The sequence below is a fragment of the Lissotriton vulgaris genome, chromosome 1_1 (assembly GCF_964263255.1).
Source record: "Lissotriton vulgaris chromosome 1_1, aLisVul1.2, whole genome shotgun sequence".
NCBI classification, from domain to species: domain Eukaryota; kingdom Metazoa; phylum Chordata; class Amphibia; order Caudata; family Salamandridae; genus Lissotriton; species Lissotriton vulgaris.
In genome coordinates this window covers 1,242,125,719-1,242,148,923 of record NC_141685.1, presented here as the reverse complement: position 1 = coordinate 1,242,148,923, position 23,205 = coordinate 1,242,125,719, and the positions used below count along the sequence as shown (strand labels likewise).

At 46.4% G+C, this 23,205-nt stretch overlaps 1 protein-coding gene across 1 annotated transcript; it reads right to left on the bottom strand.

Moving 5' to 3' along the window:
* Window positions 1–438: 438 nt before the first annotated feature.
* On the bottom strand, window positions 439–5,109 carry RGS2 (regulator of G protein signaling 2). Its single transcript, XM_086964498.1, has 5 exons — window positions 4,930–5,109; window positions 3,319–3,429; window positions 3,069–3,130; window positions 1,998–2,164; window positions 439–1,274 (listed from the first exon to the last, which is right to left on the bottom strand). Exons 1-5 carry the CDS (start codon window positions 5,046–5,048, stop codon window positions 1,080–1,082), a joined length of 654 nt encoding a protein of 217 aa, XP_086820624.1. The 5' UTR covers window positions 5,049–5,109; the 3' UTR covers window positions 439–1,079.
* Between the last annotated feature and the right edge of the window lie 18,096 nt (window positions 5,110–23,205).

Below are 23,205 nucleotides of genomic sequence, written 5' to 3'. Positions count from 1 at the left end.
TACCGTGGTGTATCATTTGATGTTGTTTAATTATTTTTCCTGTTCATTTGCGTGGTCATTGTAGGTTAGTTATCTGCTTTGTGGTATATAGGGTGACAATTTGTTTCTGTATTTCTATATGATAATGTTGAGGCTGGTCTATATTGATTTTTTTCTAAATTTATAATTAAATCTTACTAATCTCACATTTAGTTACACTGTATTGTATTGAGATTCAATTGCGATTGTTTTCTCCCTCTTACCTCTCATGCTGCTACAAAGACCACCGCGCTGAAGATAAATACTTAGGAGGACCCAAGCCCAGTGTTATCCTGGACACATTGCAACACCTGTGGCACCAGGAAGGGTAAGCGCCATCTCACCGGGCGCTAGCTAGCAATATGCCTCTTCCTCAAAAGGGTAAAATTAGTAAAGCAACTATGAAAGCACGCAACACAATTGTCATAGAAAAATATATTTATTTATTCACAAGTCATCAACTGGTAATAACATTAATGTAGAGCCATCTGCCCCCAGGACAGAGATTCAGCATTTATTAAACAAAATAGACAGGGTCGCAAATCAATGTCCAGCACAAAATGATGGCGAGTGACACGCGGGGCACTATTGAGGAATTGTACCAGCTAGTACCACCCACCAGGATGAAGAATGAATACCTACACATTGACATTGAAACGGAACACATATTACTCTGCACCGACTGACTGAAAGAAGCCCACGTGGGCCAGCAGTGTCCGGCTGGGCAGCTCTAAGGATCAGAGGCCTGCGGCCGACTCACTTCAAGGCCTTCCAAGGAGATTTACACAAGGGTACCAGAATGTCCCCAACTCCACACGCAGACCTGTTTGAAACCAGGTATGGACGGACATCTCCGGCTACTTCCAGCCACCATCACCACCAACATCTACACCTCAAAGTCCAAGTCTGTCTTCTGTCCGACAGGCAAGTCCAGTCCAGGGCTGCTGACGGTCCAGTAGCCCATGGGCACTTTCAGTGGACACCATTCGTGGTGGCCTCCGAGCTCCAGCAGACAACGACTCCTTCTGGAATCTTGGCGCTAATCAGTGGACGCAGAGCGCTCATGTGCCCTGAGCCTCCTGGGTGATCTGTGGCCTCTGGCATAGCTCCTGATAGAACTCAGACTGCAGGAAGCGAGGATACGAGTTGTTCTCCATCAGGCTGTAGACGCGCTTCTCGGCAGCTTCGAAGCATGAGCGAGTGGGCTCTGTGAGGCTTTTGGTGATCTTCTCCCTAGTCTGAAAGTCGATATTTATCTGAAACGGAAAGGAGGAAATAACTTTTAATACAGAGTTTAGATATGGCAAATGCTAAACATTCATCGTGTATCATCACACACATTCCAGGAACGCTGCTAAGGTTTTTTTCCTAACTATACAGCAGCCTCAGCACCAGGCTTGCTTAAAAAAACGGACCAATCCATTTGCAACAGAAGCACAGGGACTTGAAATAGTGGTGGACATTGGGAACAACCACCTTCGGCCATCTCCATGACGTAGTCAAGAAAATGATGGGAGGGGCGACATGACCTGCTCCTTTCGGTTGCCAATCTACAAAACACACATGTATTGAGACCCAACCCCCGATTTGTCGTACGTCATGACCCCCCTCCCCTACAACGTGGGTGAGGTTGTACATAATTTGAAGGTCCTTCCTCTCGGTCCCCCGGCACCAGCATTGGAGATAGCAGAAGGGGGGGGGGGGGGGGCTCATGGGAGAGGGCAACACAAATTAAATGTCTGGTAGAAGGAAGGAGAAGGAACGAAAGGAAGGGAATTCAGCTGCGCCGGGGGTGGGGATTGGGCTACTTTGCATTTGGTTATAAATAGAAAGCAGCGCTCACTAGAAAGATAGCAACGTTTGAAGGGACGCTTAATTTATGCGCAGGAACACGTCATCCACACACACAGCACTGCTGAGGATCTGCCAGGTCTGGTTTAAAATAGCCCCGGCAGCTTTGAGCGAGCCGCGCCTCTCACCTCTTTGGGAGCCTCCTTCTCTACGAACTCGTCATAAATCTTCCTGGCTTTCGACGTCAGCTTGTGAGGGGACCTGGTTTTCTTAAATTCGTCGCAGGCCAGCCAGAACTCGATGTTCTCCTCGCTGAACTCCGACTTAAGGAAGGCCCTGAAAGCCGTGACGCCATCTGTTGGAAAAGAAGGGGCATGGGTGTAAGTCAGCTGGAAACGAGCCGCAGTTGAGATAAACCCCTAAAAGGCCCTACTCGCCTCACCACCCAGTGCACTGCCTATAATCCTGAGTGGCTTAGTATTGGCAAACTCAAGACTTAATTAGCGTGTGCAAGACAACACGTCGCCATATCGCGGAGCTAGGGGTATGTTATCAAGACAGGCGATAAAATCGCAGTTTTAGCGGCAGAAGACTGTAGCTAAAACGGCGATAATGGGCTTGATACTATGCTCTATGGAATTCCAATTGAAGCCTATGTTAAATGTGAAAGATATCTAACATGGGCTTCAATTGGAATTCCATACAGCATATTATCAAGCCCATTATTGCCGTTTTAGCGGCAGTTTCCTGTCGCTAAAACGGCGATAATTGTATCGCTTGTCTTGATAATATGCCCCCTAGTTTCTTACCTTTCAATGCGTTTCTGGGCTATCGAAAACTGTCAATAATAGTATTAATCCTATCAATAAAAGTTTTAATCCTATACAATCTACAAGGAACAGGTCTTACTGTCCACTAAAGTTGCCCGCCTTCACTTGGGATTCTAAAATTGTGAAGCAGCATCGCCACAAGGCAGAGAGCCACCCACTTCCGGAACATTTAACGTATTTTTTCCTGTTACCCCCTACCAGCCCACCCACCACCACTGGGTCAGATAAAAAGGAACCAGTTTGTTAGCCCATGGCGAGTACTCAGTGTGACGGGCAATTAGATTAACCGACCTTCACAATAGAGGTAATCTGTTAAAACTGGTTAAGTATACAAAACTGCAAAACTCCTGGGTATCGGTAGGTAACCAAGTCTCAAAGTACCCCCACAATAACGGAGGAGGTTAGACTCGGCGCAAACATTAGACTTACATGTACTCGCCAGCAGCTCATCGAACGCTTCTGACCACTTTTGGGCTTCTTCGGGAGAAGGTCTGAGGAAGGCAAGAAAACGCAGGGTTAATTTATTAGACAGCGTACCTAAATATATTAAACAGAATGTCAGAGGAAGGGCATCGCGAGATTCTGATGGCACGAGGACTCGGAAGGCCAAGGGGCCTTGATAATGCCAGCAGCACCCCGAGATGCAATATTTACACACAAGGTAGGGAGACTCTCTTACCTGCAATAGGCGTACTTTTTGCCCTTCTTGCCCTGGACGGTTTTCGGGGTGTCGTTGGAAGCGGGGGAATGTTGCAGGAAGTAGTTCAGGCGGGCTTTCCAATCTTTCAAACTAAAAAGGAAGAGTAAAAAGGCACTTTGAAAACATGTTCCTCTTGGCAAAAGTGAAACAAGTGTGACGACGTAAGCATGCACAAACGACAGGGGTCACAGTGGGCGATGGGGTCACGGTGGGCGATGGGCATGCACAAGATCACACGGCTCGGCCGCAGCGCTAGGAAGCAGCATGCATCTAATTTTCACACACCCACTCACTCGCTCTCTCCGACACCCTGGGCTTTTCTAGTCGATTCCAGAGCCAAGTACGTGGCACAAGCTCGAGAGAACCACCACAACCCCGGAAGTGACCTTTACACCAAGGTGCGGTGAAGGTGCCTCAAACTAAAGCTGATAATCTCTTTCCTGCACTACATATCATCGCGGATTGACAGACGTTTATGTTAACCCCTTTGTTCGGTTCATTCAATGAAATCGGGCACTGGTGGGATTTGGGGAAGGAAGGCAATGTACCCAGAAAGGAAATCATCCGAAGTACATAAGAACGAACGTCTTAGTCAGCCCACTGGGACTTCAAATCAATCTGCACTCGCATATTTCTGCAGCAGATGCATTAACCCGCTGAGCTAAATACATGGGGATTTCACACCAATTTAATTGCACTAGCGAGAAAAAAAAAGAACCATTCTGTTACAATGTCCTTTAGGGGGGACTTTGGAAATCATACAAATTCTGCTTTTCGCAGTCAACGACTAATGGAGTCCATTGTCATTTTAATTACACAAAAATAACTAGTTATACAGTCGCCATCGTATGCCGGGGTAGCATGGCCAACAAGGTGCTACATTGAGGACGGGAGTAGGACCAAATGGCTACTCGCAGTAAAGCGCGCTAACGAATGGTCAGGGGTAGTAAGCGCTATATAAATGCAATTCCCAGTTACCCTTTTAGGCACTACCCTGGGATTCGGCAAAACTCCCTTCTCGCCCATAACTGTACATTTGCAACAACAGAGGCCAACTGACAGAACACACGACTTACATAAACACTGCACAGACAGGGATTACAGACAACTCTCACCAGTAGTTCTGTGAACAAGAAACCACCACCAAGCCCAGACTACCGCCAACCACCAGAAAAAGGCATATTAACGCCCGCCTTTAAAAAAAATCGCCTAAACCCATTATCACCAAACGCCCGCAAACAAGCGATCCCAGTTTCCTTGTGAACAGGACTAGAACAAACTGCCAGTCTCCTGAGCGCGAGTGAAAACTCGAAAGGACATGGTTTGCATGATAACCGACAGCGCTACTAGTCAAATAGGCGCTACATAGGGTAGAAAGTTCTTATCCGTGGAACTGCCTCGCAACAACGGACATCAGGAAAATCTACACATTTTGGCAACGCAGGTGACTGTGGACAGGACGAACAAGACAGGCTCCAGACAAACTGACCGCCACTCCCAACAAGCAGACACAAGAGCTACGAAGCCGGGTCAGCGCCAAAGCGATGGTGCATGCAGGGAGCAGCTCTCCATCAGCCGCCGGACACTTACATGGTCTTCCTCATGCGGCCCCTCTTCTCGTCCCCCTTCTGCTGCAGACCGTTGTTGGGGGTGTTCTCCAGAGGGCTGCTGCGGTTGTGCTGCAGGGCGAGGAACATGGCGCTCTGCATACTGTATCCAAGTTATCCAAGGAATAAAGCGAGAGGTACAAGGCTGAGTGAGTCCTGGAGAGACGGGCGCCGCCGCCTTATATCCACCCATGCGGGGGCGGGGCCTGAAACTGAGGGGCAGGGCCAGGCTCCCGCCCACGCTGCCTGTTGGAGGACTCACACCAACCCACGAGGGGAACCCCGCCCACCGCTCTCCTGCTGCGGGGGGCAGCGGCGCTCGCGCCAGCCCGGGCTCCGGGAGCTGTGGCACCGGTATGCACATGTGCTGCGCCCTGCAGATCTCTCTGCAGCGCCTTCCCGGCTTGCCTACTAGTAGCGTAGACACCGTGTGTTGTGATCCCCGGTACAAGCAAGGAAAGGGCCTGGCAGCTGGTTTAATTAGAAAACGTAGCAATAATCCAGGGTGTCCGGTGCCACTGCACCTGCTGCACAAATTGACGTTTCTCCCTCGCTGTCTCCATGTGCTGCAAACTGCGGCTCTGCAGACCTGCCTGCAGCTCCAGCTCGGCTGTGCACTCTGCTGAAAACAGGCACCGGGCAGGAGATGCCACATCCCGCGGACCCTCTTCAGCTCCTGTCCCCGATCTGTCCCCTCTGCTGCTGTGACAGACCAGGCCGGGGTGCACCCCGCAGCTCCCGCCTGCTGTGACAGACCATGCTGGCTGCGGTGCAACCAGCAGCTCCCGCCTGATGTGACAGACCGGGCTGGGGTGCAACCAGCAGCTCCTACCTGCTGTGACAGGCCGGGATGCAACCAGCAGCTCCCGCCTGCTGTGACAAGCCAGTGCTGACCCCACCAGTATGTACAGCAGAGCACGACAAGCCCGAACACCCCCGCACTAATTCTTACGAGTCTTGGATGTTTCGTGAGGGATCAAATAAAGTACATTAAGAAATCTCAACATTTGCCTCTGCAAATAGGTGTCGTTTTTTTTATTTAAAGATAAGAGGAATATATATGCATCCTCGTCTGTTTTGACTGAACGAAGGGAGTATATTCGCCCCGAAGAGAGCACTGTGCCAGCAACATGTCTGTACCGAGTGCCGCAACTCCCCCTTCGCAGCTGCAATTCCGCCCCGCGCAACGGCCATGCAACTGCACAACCTGTGCAGTGCTGCTTCCCAGCCTGCACTGCACTGAAGCTGCACACGGCAGTGCACCCACCGAGGAACGCTGTGCACACACACCACCAGCAATTCGTCTCATCAGCCTGTACTCAGCGTCCGATTGGTAACCTGGGCACTCGGGCAATGCCCGAGGGGCCGGTGTCTGAGTTCCTGCTGTGGGCTGCTTTTTTTTTAGCAGTCTGGGGTCGATGTGGGCGCTGTCTCTATTGTTCTAACAGCCAGCGGCCCAGTGGGTGTCTGATTGGCCTTTCTAGAGGCAGATGGGCGCTCATTTCCTCCTGTTTAGCAACAGGCAGCGGTATCACTCTCTTTGTCTAGCTGGCCGGGCCATTAACGTGTGCACACATTGAGCGGGGGCAGGGGCCCGAGTAGAAGTGGCCTCACTTGCTTCCAGGTGTGTTTCAGCAGTGTGAACTAACGTGTGCATTATATAAAACCCCCCTGCTTTTTTTTTTTATAAGATTACACCGAAGCAGGCAGTTGAGGAATGGCATTATGCAAATGTGGGCCGATTTTTTTTTTTTTTTGCGTGCCCGTGCCGATTTTCATTCCCAATCCAACCCTGCAGCCTGTACTCAATGCCCATCCTGGACTGTAGCGCTATATAAGGCTTCAATGCTCCTTATGGGCCATTTCACCGCACAAAACCCGCCGAAAGGCAGTGCGGCGCTGTTCATGCCCTTAGGCGCATTTAAAAATACATTAACTCTGTAGTATCGGCATATCCGGGACTGTAAATACAGACTCCAAGCGCACTGCCATAAAACACCCCATCTCAGGAGCTTTAAAACAGACACCCAGTACACAGTGTACTGCTAACAAAATACAGGTCAGGGTCTTTGAGAACCAAGATACTAACAAGGCCGTAGAGACACGGCATGTCACGTCTTTCAAAACAAAACTACCAGGCAACCAGTGTAACCAAACTGTAACTCAGGGTCTTTGTGTACTGGGACACCAAACACAGAGAAGAGACGCTGCCTGGGCGCTGTGGACGTTCAACGTCAGAGCGTCATGGCAGGAATGAAAAATAAAAACCAACACTCGGAGCACAGTGTAAAGAAACCGCACCTCGTGAACTTAAATAAAACAGATGCCGCTGTGCAGAGTAATGCAATAGCATGGAAGGATTTTAGAAACAGACATCCTGTGCGAACTGCATCTCAGAGCTTTTAAAGTCTTGGGAGACACAGCACCGCGAGGAAGCAAATGCCACTTGTCTTCGAGTCCACTTGGAGAATTTCCATGGGCCTCCTTGCGTGACGTGTATTCATGGGTGATTGAACCCCATCCTCATCCACCCACTGCTCCCTCCATCGCTCCACTTCAGCATACAGAACCTGAACCCACCTGCATGCACAGTGTACCCCAAACATCCTCGCATACACCCCACACCTTGCGTACCCAAACCGTCTTGCATACCCCCACACATGCAGTGTATCCCAACCCGCACCTAGCATATCCCAGACACAGAGTGTACCCCTACCCTCCTCGCATACCCCTCACACTTGATACCCAACCATCCTTGCACACTTCAATACATGCAGTGTACTCCAACTCTCCTTGCATACCCCTCACACAGAGTGCACCCCAAACCTCCTCTCATACCCCCACGCACGCAGTGTATCCCACCCCACCTAGCATATCCCAGACACAGAGGTAACCCCTACCCTCCTCGCATACCCCCCACACTTGATACCCAACCATCCTTGCACACTCCCACACACGCAGTGCACCTTAACCCATCCTGCATACCCCACACACGCAGTGTACCCCAACCCTCCTCTCATAGCCCTCACACACACACAGTGTACCCCAACCTCCCTAGCATATCCCACACAAAGTGTACCCCAATCATACTTGCCCACCCCTCATACGAAGTGTACCTCAACCCTCCTTTCATACCCAACACAGGGAGTGTGTGCCCCAACATTCCCCAAATAACCCCATTTATGCACAGTGTACGCAAACCTCCTCTCATACCCCATCACAGAATATACCCCAACCGTCTTTGTAAACCTCCAAATGAGCAGTGTACCCCAACCATCCTTGCATACCTCACACATGGAGCGTACCCCAACCCTCCTCTCATACCCAGACCCACTCAGGCACAAAGTATGTGCAGGGCGGCGCTAGGCATGGGCAGTGTGGGCAGCTACCCAGGGCCTCGCACTCAGCCTACCAGCATGGGGGCCCCCCTTCAGTGCAACACACCACCGACCCTTTTGTGCCCCAGCTGATCCCATTGAAGAAAGGTGTCTGTTGCAATTGGGCTTTCAGAAGGGGCCCCCTCCCTGGGCTTCTCATGGATGGTATGGGGAGACCTAGGGGAGGGGCACACTTCATCTTGTGCCAGTTGCAATGAGGCACATTTTGCAGGGTTGTCCTGCAATTAGGCCTCCTGGCTGAATGCCCATTCAGAGACACTGCGGTACGCCCATTGTCAGCACTTCAGCGGCCACGCAGGTTTAACTCTCAGCCCCCAGACTATTCTCACACCTTCAGCCTGCTTTGTGCTGTGAACGAGGTGCTTGTAGGTGGCAGAGAGGGGAGCTGTGGCCCAGGAGGAGTCCGCACAAAGCAGCTTCCTGAGCACTGAAGGAGCAGCTTCCTGAGCACTGAAGGTGTCACTTATGTAAATTAGAGGGTCCGTGCACATTCCCCTTCACCTGGGCCCCAAATCCTACAACCACCCCTGGATACATGTACCACAACCCTCCTTGCATACCCCTTCACCCGCAGTGTGTACCCCAGCCTCCCTTGCATACTTCCACTCATGATCAGCGTCCCGTGTACCACAACCCTCCTTGCATAAGCTCACAAGCAGTGTAGTCCAACCATAACCGAGTGGAACAGGAACCATGTATCTGCACAAAACCGTTGCTCGCGGTAAAAAGCCTTTCTGCAACTTGAAGATGTTTATACCTACTGTGTACACAGAATTGTTGTTTGTTCCTTCCGTTAAATACTATTTCGAAGACAAGCGCATAGTATGTTTATGGTTCTATTTAATAAGAAACACCTTAAGAAACACTTTTGAAGAGGGTCTGCGGAAGAGTTTGCTGGGCAGTACCTCGTGAGGTGGTCAGGGGAGACCCTTACCCACAATTTCATGGATGTTTCTGCCAGTGCTTTAAAAAATAATTGCAGGTACTTACCAAAAGGAGTGGTGGACCAGTGGGCGGAGTGTGGGGTGGGACTAGGGGCAGAACAAGGGGCGGGTCAGGTTTTCAACCGTTCCAAACTTTGTATGCAAGAAATCCAAGTAGAAAGGAAAAAAATCGGAAGCATCAGTCCTATGGTTAAGGCCGTAATAATAATAACGGTACGTTCAAAACTGCCTCTGAATTTTGCAACCAAAGTTTTGCATGCTGGAATTTTTAGAAACTCTTACATATAATGAGAAAGTAGAACTACGAGTCCCAGCATGCAAAAGCAAAATCTAGAACTGTCTGAAAGCCTAAAGCATTCCATGGAGCTGCCTGTCGCATTTTGGTTAAACAAGTTTTCAATACAAAACAAGTGGTTTAAATGCATCAAACCAAAAAAAAAAAATTGTGTTGCCTTTAAAGTGTTTAAAGGGATTTATATTCAAGTAAAAATCTTTATTTAAATTGCTGATGAACTAACATTTACAGTCATTTAAAACAATGGTATGTTTGCTTCAGGTTGCAGATGTTGCGCTTTCTTCAGGGCTGTACTGCCCTGAAGAATGCGCCCCACCCCTTGTCCATTAGTTTTATGGTGGACTCTCAACTCCTACTGTGCAGGATCAAAGGGTAAACACACACCCTGCCGCCCCAGCCTGCTGGAAGAGTTGCAGAGAAGCACGACAAGATTGCTGTGCCCAGGTGACAGGAGCTGTTGTTCTGGCGCTCCTGTGCGATCTCAGCTCAGGATTGCAGAATCAGGGCCGATCGTGTGAAAAGTGCTGCCGAGGCATGAGAAAATGAGGAGCACGAGCACCACAGCTGCTGACTTTGGAACTGGGGAACCGAAACCGAGGTCGAGATCCCTTGGGTCAACACCTGAGGCGAAACTAGAGTCAAATTTCCGGGGGGGGGGGGGGGGGGGGGGGAGAAAATATTTCGGGGGGGGGGGCTGAATCTTTAGGCAATCGGCAGAGTCGAGCTGAAGGGGCTCTTACTAGGGGTGAAACAACAACAAAGCCCCATTAACATGCACAAGGTATTTTAAGACCTGTGAAGTGCTGGGGTGCGGCTGTGAGCGGCCCAGGAAGTGTCTCATCCCGGGCTGCCACACACGGGAGGCGGGAGGGGGGGAGGGGGGGGGGCTGAATCCCTTTGAGGCCAATGGGTGTTGCGCGCCTGGTCAACACCTTGTGATTCTGGGCAAATAATGTATTCTCCCCCTGCCATAAAAAATATATGACTGTGTAATGTAACTGGTACTCGCGTAAAGCGCTCCAATACCTTGAGATCGAGTTCACGCTATAATAAAAAAAGCAACCTCCCCCCCCCAAAAAAAACGGAATGCGTACGGCGCGAAAAGTGGACAATGCCTGTTCTGTTCCAAAACACCGAAGACATGATTGCTCCGGCTGCTGAACGTTTAACTTGTTACGCCAGGTGTGTGTGTGTGTGTAAATTATTTCATCATTGCGGTACGTATTAAAGTGAACTGATGGAAGTGCAAGAAATGGTGTTCTCTGCCGATTGTCAATGTTAATTGCGTGTCCACTTATACATTAGCAAGCGCTCGAGTATATCAGAGTTCCAGTGGAAAAACAATAACGCGGGCTCAGAGTGCACGGTGGCACCCTGTGAAAGCTGCCCAGTGCATCGACAGAGAGAGAGAGAGAGAGAGCCCTGTCTTACAGTTGGGGATATCTGAGCCTCGGTCGCACTTCCCGGGTATGCCTCCAGGTGGCGCTCGGCTACCTCTCTCAGAGTTCAGCTCTACCCCGCTCAGCTGTCAGGGCACCTGATACTTTATGATGCTTTCTTTCCCATATAGCTCGCCGCTGGAACCTTCCTGGGATGTTCTTATTATTTATTTATGCCGTGGTTGCCAGCGTAATTATCACATAAAGAGGCCACGCTACCAGTAAGACAGAGGAAAAACTGGTTTGGTCAACGGCTCGTGTCTGCGTTGTCGTGGGGCGACCCAGACCAAAAATCATTAACACGATTTATGTATGTATTTATTCATCCATCCATCTATTTCTACATAGCGCGAACATTACCCAAAGGCGCTAGAGCGCTTTACAATATATAGGGATAATTGCCTAAGGTACAAAATTACACAAGCTGAATATGTTGATGCATTAGACTATAACAGCAGATCAACACAAAGGGCACTGAATTACATTCTCTCAAAACGTATGTACATTAAAAGCCACAATATATTAATCTCCTCAATAAAAGGTGCACCTCCATCTTCAGTGTTTAACCTCTGGCAGACCCTCCAGGATTTTGCGATTTGCAAAATAATCGCGAAAGCAGCACTTTTGTAAGAATGCAGTGATTTTTACAAAAGTGCCCGCAAAAAATGAAACAAATATAACTTCTGTCCACTTCTATTTACTGCAGTGGTCTTTATGTTTATTAATGTTGCCCCCTCCCTCCCCCCAGTAAAGAAATAAAATGCATTGGCCTCCCTTCTGATTTTTCACAATTATTCTATTTAATAAGCAGTGTTTAAATATGTCTCGACTTATTTAAATAGGAGACATATTTAAACATTGCGATTAAATTGTGTTAACATTTTCCCCAGCTAGGATATAAATGACAAAAAAGCTAGGGACGGTCCATTAAAGAGTGGCTTACTGCCCCTAATTTCCCCCCACCGCTTAAAAAACAAAGCACTGCTGTCAGCATAAAGCTTTGTTTGGCCAGAGCCTGCCCCTGCCCCCAAGTTTGAAAACCCCTGATTTACTGGCTCTGTGCTGCCACTGACCCAGTAAAGGGAGGGTGAGCAACAGGCAAGCAGCAGAGGTGTTAAATTCCTCTTCTGCCTGCCTTTGAAACGCACCTCGCCCCCTCCTGAACAATTAGCCTGCAGGCCACCTCACAGGTTTGTGTGCCCCCCCCCCCTGCAGACCCCTGCAGGTCATTGAAATGCTCTCCTGTCCCCCCACCCCCCACTGCACTTCTCTTCCTCTGCTCCCGATTGTCTCCTGTTATCCCTAACCCCCAAGTCTCCTAATTTGTTAGGTTGAGCCTAGCAGCAGCGCGCATGGGCTGCTTATTCTACGAGGCATGCTGTAGTAGGGTATTCTGTGGAAGCCTTGTCCACTCTCCGCCCATATTTGTCATTGGCTTTGTGTCATTGTCCTTCCTAAATGCTGGCTTCAGATTGGTAAATAGGCTTTTTATTCCCTCCCTGGTACCACCTTGTCTCCATTTGTTACCGCCCATAAGGACTGGACCTTTTACTGGTCATGGTACACGGTCTGCTTTATCATGGCTAAGAGAACTACTTTGTTTATTTTCTTTTTTCAAATTTGCAGCACAGTCCTCTTTCACTTTTGCGGCCACGCTTGTTTATTTAATTATTTGCAGCGCGGTCCGCTCACTTTAGCGATTGCGCTTGGTTATTTAATTAATTTGCAGTTTTCTTCTGCATGAGGAGAACAGGCGTCTAGAGCCAGGTACTTCACACAAGACCTGGTTGTGTTGTTGTGAAAGGCAGGCACTTTTACCTAAACAAGCATTTGCATCGCAATAGGTGTCGCATTTACACGATTTGAGCTATTTGACATTGCAAATGACAATGCCTTTTATTTTTGTTTTTGGTTTTAAATCATAAATAAAAGGCATTGTCATTTACAATGCTGATAGCTTAGACTCGCGTAAATGCGACACCTATTGCATTGTAAATGCTTGTTTTTACATACCCTCAACCTTCTCTGCCACCATCCGCCCCGTCACCTCCGGCTGCCTCTCCTCCTGCTGCCCTGCGCTCATACGATGTCTGATTACAAAAAGAGCAGGTTTCACATTGTAATCTACTCTCTTTGACATCAGACAACTTCAGATTCCATGAGCTGGGCTGCTGAAGACTCCGCAACATTACAGACTCTGACACAGCACAGTCTCCAGCCAGGGTCGGATTGGGATCACAATTGGGCCCAAGCACTGACGAAAAAAGTGGCCCACATTCAAGAGGCGTGGCCCATATTTAAGGGGCGTGGCTCACATTCAAGGGGCGTGCCCTTTCATGAAACACCATTTGCACAGACAAGGAATGAAAGTGGGAGGATACTGTTCTTGCACACGACACAGGGCCAAGGTGACAATGGCCTACATGCTGAGCAACTAAAAAAAATAGCAAGGCCCCTTTTTGTCACAAAATTATTCCAGCCCTCCAGCACAGGAGCACCTGAAAAGCAGCAAAGCCCCTGCTATTACTAACCTACTCAGCCCTCCCCAGACCTTCAGCTCAGGAGCATATGAACAGAGGTAAGGCCCCTGCAATTAGTAAATTAATCAACCCTCCAGGCCTTGGGAAAATGTCCTGGCAGGGAGCACAAAACACAGCTTTCTGGGTCATCCAAGGTAGCCAGGTAGCCAGGGGGGAGGCTGAGGTGAAGCTGGTGCATGGGAAGTGCCTTCCCAGTGTGTTCTGGCAGTTTGGGTATTTACCATTTACTGTAGTATTACCCTTGTACCTGTGTATGGTACCCTTTTGTAACTTGCACAAGTCACTTTTCTCTTGTAACACAGTTTGCTACCTCTCACTTTTGTTTGCTTAAGATACTTGCACAAGTGCCACCATTGCCTACGTAACGTTTGTTCTTGTGCTGGAGTGTCTGCCATTAATTGCAGTATTATACCTCTACTTGTATTTTGTACGCTTTTGTAACCTGCACACATATCTCTTTTTCCTCCTGTAATGTATCGTTTGCTCCTCCTGTATTTTGGTTGCTCACTATTGTCACTTTTGATTCATGTAACTTAACGTTTGCTTTTGTAATTTGTTCACTTATAATTTTCTCCCCTTGTATTATTGCTGTTCCTAGTGTGAAGCGCTCTGACACCTTTGGGTAAAGTCCGCGCTATATAAAATCGCATAAATAAATAAATAAAACAAAAAAATTCCAAACATCACCAGGCCCCTACAGCAAGACCCATTCTTCCTCGCCCACTATGCCCTGAATGTGAAGGGCTGTGGGCGAGGTGCTAAGACTAACACCGTTTCTGGGCTGCATGGGCCCCAGGGGAGCCGAGGCGCAAATGGCTCAAAGGCCTGAGAAACACCTGGCCCCCAGGGAGGCTGATTATTGCAAACAATCACCCCTGCCCAGCCTCAGCTTGATTGTTTGGCAGGGTAGGGGTGAAGGAGAGGCCACAGCTGACAATCGCTGTCTGGCCGCACTGCGAGGCTGCTTTCATTTTCTCTGTCTCTGTGCGCCGTTTTTTTTCTCCCCTTTCCTAGTTCACTCTCTTTGGACTAGGACAGGGGAGAAAAAAAACGGCCCACAGAGGGCACTGAGGCACCAGCCCTTCGGCCCATTCCCGAATGCCCGCCTTGCCAATCCGCCCCTGTCTCCAGCAATGACAGAGCACAAGCCTTCAGTATTTTTGTGGCTGGCACATTTTTTGCCCACTGCAAAATACTGCACATTTTTAGGTTTTTGGGCGCAAATGTAGCTTTTTTGCTGAAAAATTTGCCACCCAAAGCCACAAATTTCTGTGGGGTCTGCCTATGTATAATATCTCTGGCCATACAAAAGACATGCTGTAAAAAGAGCAGCTTTGGCCCTATTGCAATGGTTTAATCAGGTCAAGAGCTTCAACTCCTCGTCAGGGGTCTTAACTGCTATATAAATGCAATATAATTCACTGCAATACAACGAAATGTCTTTCTGTCTGACTTTACACCCTTTCTAATTTTTTTGTGATATATCTTAGTTTAAGGAGGATCTGTAGCGAAGTAATACCCTTTGAAGAGGTAGTGAATAAAATGAAGGGAAGACTCACAGCCTGATGCTAATACAGTCATTGAGAAAACTAAGGAACAGGATAACATGGTTGAACTTTGGCTGGCTTTAATTACTTGCAAAAATTGAAATAGCCAGGGCATATACCAGGCCCGACAAAGGCATTGTAAGGTCCGCAAAGAGACCATTTTGTTAAAATCACCTGAATGCCAAGCCACTCATTAATTAGAAGAGAAGATGTCCTCTACTGATGGAGATATGGTTTGTGTTGGACTTGGCCCTTTCTTCAGGGCCATCCCCAATCTTTTTCACTTACGCTCTCCTGTTTTCTGAACCTGTTTTTTTAAAAACTTTTTTAACATGCGCTAAAGTGTGTGTGCTTTCTCTTTAAACATGGTAAAATTGGCTTACACCCAATTGCCACATTTAATTTTCTTGTAAATCCCTAGTAAAATGGTACCTTTTTATCTGTCATTTTAACCTGGCAAAATAAACCTTTTGCCAGGGCACCTTAAGTGTTTAAATTATGCTTATCAATTTTTTGTGTTGCGTCCTCGAGCTGCGTCTTGAGTCTGTTTTGATTTGTGTGGGATTCTATGATCCTGATCACCCAGTAGAGTTGGGCTCTAACAATTGCCTGTGGCAATTGGAGTCTCAGCTTTACTGGATGCATGCAGGACGTGGGCTCTCTTTATTCAAAAATAAAATCTTCTCAAACTCACCTATTTGGTGTACGGATCTCTCTTTACACCAGGCCTAAGCCTTCCCTTTTAAATACACGTCACCCCTCAGTTAGGCCCTAAAAAAGCCAATAGGACAGGGTGCAGTGTATTTAAAAAGCGGGACATGCACGTTTTAGCTTTTTACATGTCCTGGTAGTGACAAACTTTTAAATTAATTCTTCATTCCTGCAAGGCCCACCTCTCACATAGGATAATATTGGGTTACCTTATTATGATTACTAAGTGATAACTTTCAATTGGGAGCAAGTAGATATGTCAAGTGTGCTGTCTGAAAAATTGTAATTTAAAACCCTCTTTAATAGTGAGGTCAGATTTTAAGTCATAATTCTGAAAATGGAACTTTTAGAAGTTGCATATTCTTGTTCTAACCATTTGGGTCCTGCAGTCTGTTTCATGGGACACATCACTAGGTGTAGCTTGATCAAAGAATTACATTTAAAACCCTGTGTTACATCTTTAAAATCAAACAAGGTGTGGCACCAGCGTATCTGCAAGAGCTCACCCATCCTTACATTCCTTCTCGTCCCCTGCGCTCTACAGCCCACGGAGACTTAGTGATCCCAGATTTAAACTTGCAAGAATGGGAGGCCGTTCCTTTTTTTGTCTTGGCCCCAAAATCTGAAATTCTCTTCCGGTGTCCTTGAAGAATGACCCGTCCTATCGCAGCTTTCGAAGAAATCTTAAAACTTGGCTCTTTTAGTAGCAAATAGTTATTTACTGCTCCTTTTCTAGCAATTTGTGTGCTAGGCGCCGGGAAACCCTTTTTGGATAGCTGCACGCGTTACAAAACTAATTTAATAATAATAATAGCTGGCAGTTGGTTTTTGTGTATTGCTCCCAGACAATGAGACAAAAGGGGATAAGGCGTTGCTAGAATGGGCCATCTCTGACTTGATGGGGGGCTTTCACCTACCACACTTACGCATCACAATGGCTCTGCCTGAGTAGACTCACACAGGAGGTAACACTTTTTTGTGTGTTGCAGACAAGCTGGGGCCAGGGCAGGGAGGCAGGAAATTCTAGAAAGGCGGGGGGTTGTTGGAAACCTCCAGAACCTTCTTTTATTCAAAGCTGCCACCAAGTATAAGCATTAGACCCTCAGACCCAACTCTTTGGTATGCCTCTGGACCTATGGATATTACAGAAGAAGGACTGATGTGCTTCTTTGCTGCCAGAGGGAATGCTACCCTGCTGCTCTGCTACCCCGCTGCCCTGCTTGGTGAGAAGGAAGAATGGACCTGAACCCTCCATCCCAGGCTGAAATGACCCCAAGAGTTGGCTGACTGACTTTCTGATATGAGGTACAGGGACATAACAAGCTCCAGAGGCTCCCTGCATCTCCCTAGCTGACTTGATGCCTGGACCTGCAATTGGAACTGCAACTGAACCTGCCTGAGCCATGTTGGGCTCTGCTGAGTGAGTTCCTGATCCCAAAAGGTATCTTTAAGATCCTGGGGGCATATTATCAAGGGCTGGCAATAACATTATCGCCTCTTTAGCGTCCGTTTTCGGGCAAAAAGCGTCAATAATGTTATCGCTTTATTAACAAGGACACACTAGCGCGTGTTTCCTTGCCTTAGCGCCCAGTTTCTCACTGCCTCGCCTCGCATCGCTAATGAGATGCAAGGTTGAGAAGCTACAGTGAACCCAGCTCTTTGCACCATAGCGACCGCTAATGACAACCTGTAACGTGAGATTCTCACTTTGCGATACAACATTAACAGCCTATGGTGCCCGCCAAAGAGAATCTCCAGTAACAACTGTTCATGATACCTGACAGTATCTTTGTGGTACAACAATGATCTTCCACAATGCCTGGCCGGCACTTCATGCTGCATTTGTGAACATCCATGATACTCTCCCTACTCCTCGCGGCCCCTTCCACAGCAAATGGAACAATGTGCACTGGAATTTTGAAGGAAACTCTTTCAGCAGTACTAACCTCATCCCTGTATCCGGCCTGCACTCCATCATGGTCGGACTGAACATGTGACTTTCACCCAGTCTTTAATGACCAGATGGCCAATAGTGGTACTTTGTGCTTTTTGGCACTATACTTACCTGAAATCTTTGAAATTACATATGTCCGGACTTTTTTGTTTTGCTGTCAAATAAGTTATACATTTTTATTCTATTTTTTTTTTTGGTGAGGGTGTTTTCTTGTGTTGTGTTTTACTTTTTGAATTGCTGCATAAATACTTTCCACATTGCCTCCAAGTTAAGCCTGACCTCTTTTGTGTCAAGCTACCAGGGGGTTAAGCACATGTTAATTTGGGGTTTGCTCGTGACTAGGTATGGGCAGGACTCACAGAATTTCAGATTTTTATGTAATAACTCAGCAAGATTCCACAGAGTTCCACCAATTTATTGAAAATTAAAAATGCACTCTGTGCTGCTCACGCTCAGAACACACAGGAAAATGGAGAAAAAGTACTTTAAACCAATGCCCCCAGTACTCTAAAAAATATGCAAATGTTTTCCCTTAGAAAAAACTAAAAAAGTAAGTACTACAACCAAATTTAATATTATAAGAAAAAATGAAAAATGTAAAAAAAATGCTGATGCATGCACTCCATCAAACAACAAGCAAGTTCTTAAATTTACTTAATTTTTCAAAAGAAGCCTTAAAGTCCAATGGTATATTGTTTTGTATTGTATTGTATTGTATGGTGTTTTTGTAGAGCGCGTGGTTACCAAGAGGCATCCCAGCGCTAAGATAGAGCAAGACTCTGTGGAAGGGCGGGGAGGGGGGGGAGGAAAATTATTTGGAGAAGAGGAAGGTTTTCAATGATTTCCGAAAGCGGAGATGGTCGGATTCCGCACGTAGTTGCAGTGGCAACGAGTTCCAGTGAGAGGCAGCCTTCACCGAGAAATGTCGGCCTCCGGTGCGAGATTTCTTGACTTTAGGCACTGTGGCCAGAAACCCGTTGTCAGACCGCAAGGGTCTATTGGGTTTGTAGGGGGTGACTAGGCTTCTCATAATCGGGTGTCCTTTACCTTGCAGGATTTTGTGGGCAATGCATAGTGATTTGAAGATGATCCTCTCTCGCACAGGGAGCCAATGAAGAGCTTTGAGAGCAGGTTTGGCTGATGACCTGAGGGGGATACCCATTAAGAGCCTAGCAGCGGCATTCTGGGTTTGTTGAAGCTTGTTGATTGTGGCTTCCAGGGCACCAAGGAAGATTGCATTGCTGAAGTCTAGTCTAGAGAGAACTAGACCCTGAATCAATAGCCTTCTAGAATGCTGCGGGAGGAGGGGGAGGATTTTGCGAGCGGAGCGGAGAAGACCGAAGCAAGTACCTGCAGTCTTTTTAGCTTGTGTCTTGAGCGAAAGGTCCTGCTCAAGCCAAACCCCCAGGCTTTTGATTTCCTTTTTTGGGGTGGGTGGGTCCCCTAGACAGGCCGGCCAGATGGAAGAGGGCAGAGAGGCTGACTTTTGGCCTAAAATCATAATTTCTGTTTTTGATCCATTAAGCTTGAGTGAGGAGTCACACATCCAAGCATGGATCTTTGTCAGGCATTGGTGGAAATTGTCTGGACATTGGCTAAGTTGAGACGGTGAAATGACCAGTTGGGTATCGTCGGCGTAGCTTACTATTTTGATCCCAAAAGGGATAACCACCCCCTCCAGGGGGGCCATGTACATATTGAACAATGTGGGGCTCAAGGATGAGCCCTGTGGCACCCCACACTGGAGGGGGATTAAGGCAGATTGAGAGTTGCCTTCCCAGACCTGAAAGGTGCAGTATATATATATATATATATATATATATATATATATATATATATATATATATGAAAAAGGAAGTTCCTCCTCAGCTTGCTCTGCGCTCGCAGACACCGCCTCCACGCCAGCAAAGAATGAGGACCGGACCAGCAGAGTCAGCAAGATGGTATTTTATTAAGACAAAAACAGAACCAGCGACGCGTTTCGGGCGGAAAGCCCTTGGTCAAGCTGCAACATGTTTAGGATCATTATGCTATTTTATAAGTGTATGCAGTGATGTTAACGCCGCCCCCTGGTGGCGTCCACCATGATCACATGACATATAGTAAACAGTGAAAAAACACTACCGCTGATACATTATTGCATTTGCTGGCCTGTATACAAGAATTATCACTGGTTAAATCCAGGAATTAGTCCAATTCAATAAAATTATTCAGTAATTTAAGCATTGAGACACATTTCTCCATTGTCAAATACAAATGACATGTATACCAATTCTGTGCAAATATGCAAATTATTATATATAGCAGCGAAAATTTAAAGTGCATAGATAAAAAAGTGCATAAGTGATAAAGATGTAATAAAGTGCAAAAAGTTGCGGGAACATACTAAACTACCATTAGAACAGTAATGTGCAATTATACACAATGCATAGATATTTGCATGAGTAAATTCATCAAAACAATCCTATTCTATTGTAAGTTCTTTTAAAGAGTTCCAGGTAGAGAAAGAGATTATTTTTCAAGAAGCTAAAAATGACAATATGTATAAATAAGACCATATTTCATATATATACACACAAACACATACCACCCCACACATCTAACCAGTTGTAACTTTAAATCAGCCCAATTTAAATTGAAAACACACTGTAATAACAAGCACAAAAAGACCAAAATGATCCCCAAAATTATATACACCCCAACGTATCAATACATACACACCAACCCCCCATTATATACAAATTTGGACATCTGTGCATCTCCATATATACACTCACTTTGCATGTTAACCTTCAGTTTAATATATGTACAAATCTACAAATTGTCCCTTCATATTGAAATACCTGTACAATCTAAAGTTGCCTTTAGAGTAATTGTCATAGAACTCTTACAATGGGTCTAGGAATAGAATTGTATAAATATATTAAAAATGCTTATTGATCATTTTACAAAATAAAGTGCATAGAGTGCGTCACCATGAGTGAGTATCGATCTAAACTTCACTAGTTGTAAAAACAGATCATGGGACAGGAGATATAAAAAGCACAGGGTACTTGTAATAGGGAACCTAACTAGAAGTACGTGTATAGTTTGCTGAAAGGAAAACAGAATGGAATAACCAGAATTTATATGGCAATTTACAAAAAGTGATGCATTTCCTCAATATTGTTGAGCCCATTGGGCCAACGACTATCGAGTTCCAATATGAATCTAGACTCCATTTTCCTGAGCTCTGCCTCACGGTCACCTCCTCTTCTCAAACTGGGTACCGCCCCAATCACAAAGTAGCTAAGGCAGTTTAAATCTTTGTTATGTACCCGCTTGAAATGCCGGGCGACCGGGTAAGTAGGGTCACTGTGGAGAATTGCCCGCAAATGCTGTAGTATTCGGGCGTGCACCTGGAGCTTAGTGCTGCCAACATATCTAAGTCCACAGGTGCACACCAGAACATACACAGCATGGTCAGTCTTGCAATTATAGTTGCCATTGATGGTCTTGGCAACTGAACTAAACGGGGTAAGATAGTGAGTGGTAGTGACTCCGAACTTACAGGCCCTACAACTGGAGCATTTAAAAAATCCTCTGGAAGGGCGTAGCCATGGGACTTTAGATTTTAATTCAGGGGCTGCTTTGTCCAAATAGTTGCCCGTCGTTTTAGCCCGTCTAAAAGTTACTGTAGGGGAAGAAGGTAACCTGGTGTTTAAAATATGGTCACTCAATATAATCGGCCAGTTTTTATTAAGAATTGACCTGATTTTCCTATCTTCCCTACTGAAAGTGGTGATTAGACGTGGGCACTCCAGTTGGGGTTCTGCATCCAAAGGGAGTTCAGTTGTTGGAGTGGAATCAGGAAAGAGGCTCTCCCTAGATCTTGAAAGGGATTTGGTTAGTGCTGCGTTCAATATCCGCTCGGAATACCCTCTAGCTCTCAATCTGCTTAAAAGTTCCTCCAAGCAGGTATTAAAATCAGAGGGGGAACTGCAGATCCTCTTTAGCCTGAGAATTTCCCCATAGGGGATTCCAGAAATTGTATGCCTAGGATGCATACTGGTTGCATGCAATGTGGCATTGCCTGCAGTCTGTTTCCTATGGAGGGTAGTGTTTAAGATTCCATTGGAGACATATACCTCAACATCCAAAAATTGGATGCGATTTTTGTGAATATGAGCCGTGAAGTTAAGGTTTAGCGAATTGTCATTAATATCACAAATAAACGACAATGCTTCCTCTTTACTACCCTTCCAGATGATGAAGACATCATCGATGTACCTCAAAAAGCACCTGACATGACCCTCCATCCACGCCTTATGGCGAACTTTGAGGACCTGCTCCTCCCACCAGCCAACGTGCAAGCAGCATAGCTGGGAGAGAAGCAGGCCCCCATCGCCACGCCTCTCAGTTGCTTGTAAATTTCCTTATCAAAGGAAAAAAAGTTGTTATAAAGGCACCATTCTATAAGACCTACAATCACCTTATTGTGCTCATAATATTGGATGGGTCTGCTTGAAAGGTAGTGTTGTACAGCTGATAGGCCTTTCACATGATCTATGCTGGTGTACAGCGATTCGACATCAAGCGAAATAAGCCACATGTCACTCTCCCATACAATTGTAGCTATTTTGGTTATAAAATCACTGGCGTCACGAGTGAAACTGGGGAGTTGTTTGACAAAGTCAATATATATATATCTTCCACTGTTTCCGTTCACCTTCGTGATTGGCTCCCAGGAAAAAACGGCACACCAGGTAAGTCCAGCACAAGAAAAACTTTCTTGTGCACTTAACAACTAAAGACGACGCGTTTCGGCGTGTAGCCTTTATCAAGTAGCCCCCATTTTAAAATTACATATATTTAAGTCCTTAATTTTTTCTTTTTTTCATAAACATAGAAGAAAAACTACGGTATACCACTCGTGTTATTGTTTCTTCTTTTTTCATGTATACAGTTTGTATCATTGTATATTTAGTATGTACATATTATCAATGAGGACCTACCCATATTTACAAGCAGCTTCATATGTTGACCATCACATATACTGTGCAATCACGATTGAATTCAATACGTTCAGCACGCGCTTTGGTGGTGGTGTATGGGTAATGTAGTCCTCTTAATGACGCTACATATATCAGCCATGATACATATTTGTTTCTGTGTAGCAGAATTCCGCATAAGTATATATTACCAGATATAATCGGGTGCTCCCATGGTTTTCACAGTGACTGATAATACATTTAGGGCGTTCCTAATGCGCGCTATCCGATAGAACTAAACATTAATGGCACATTGCGTGAATTCATATACTGATTCTTGACCATATATGATAGCAGACAACAAGGACTTTCAACCCATGTTCCCGTTACCCATAGACTAGTGGGTCATTCGTATGTGATTTGGTCAACAAATTTTGTGGGGGCAAGCCTAGTGTTTACGT

Coding starts and splice junctions, on each gene's coding strand:
- RGS2 (XM_086964498.1), bottom strand. CDS start 5,048: ATGCAGAGCGCCATGTTCCTCGCCCTGCAGCACAACCGCAGCAGCCCT. Junction 3,430..4,929: donor GGCCGCATGAGGAAGACCAT/GTAAGTGTCCGG, acceptor CTTCCTTTTTAG/TTTGAAAGATTGGAAAGCCC. Junction 2,165..3,068: donor TGAGCTGCTGGCGAGTACAT/GTAAGTCTAATG, acceptor CTTTTCCAACAG/ATGGCGTCACGGCTTTCAGG.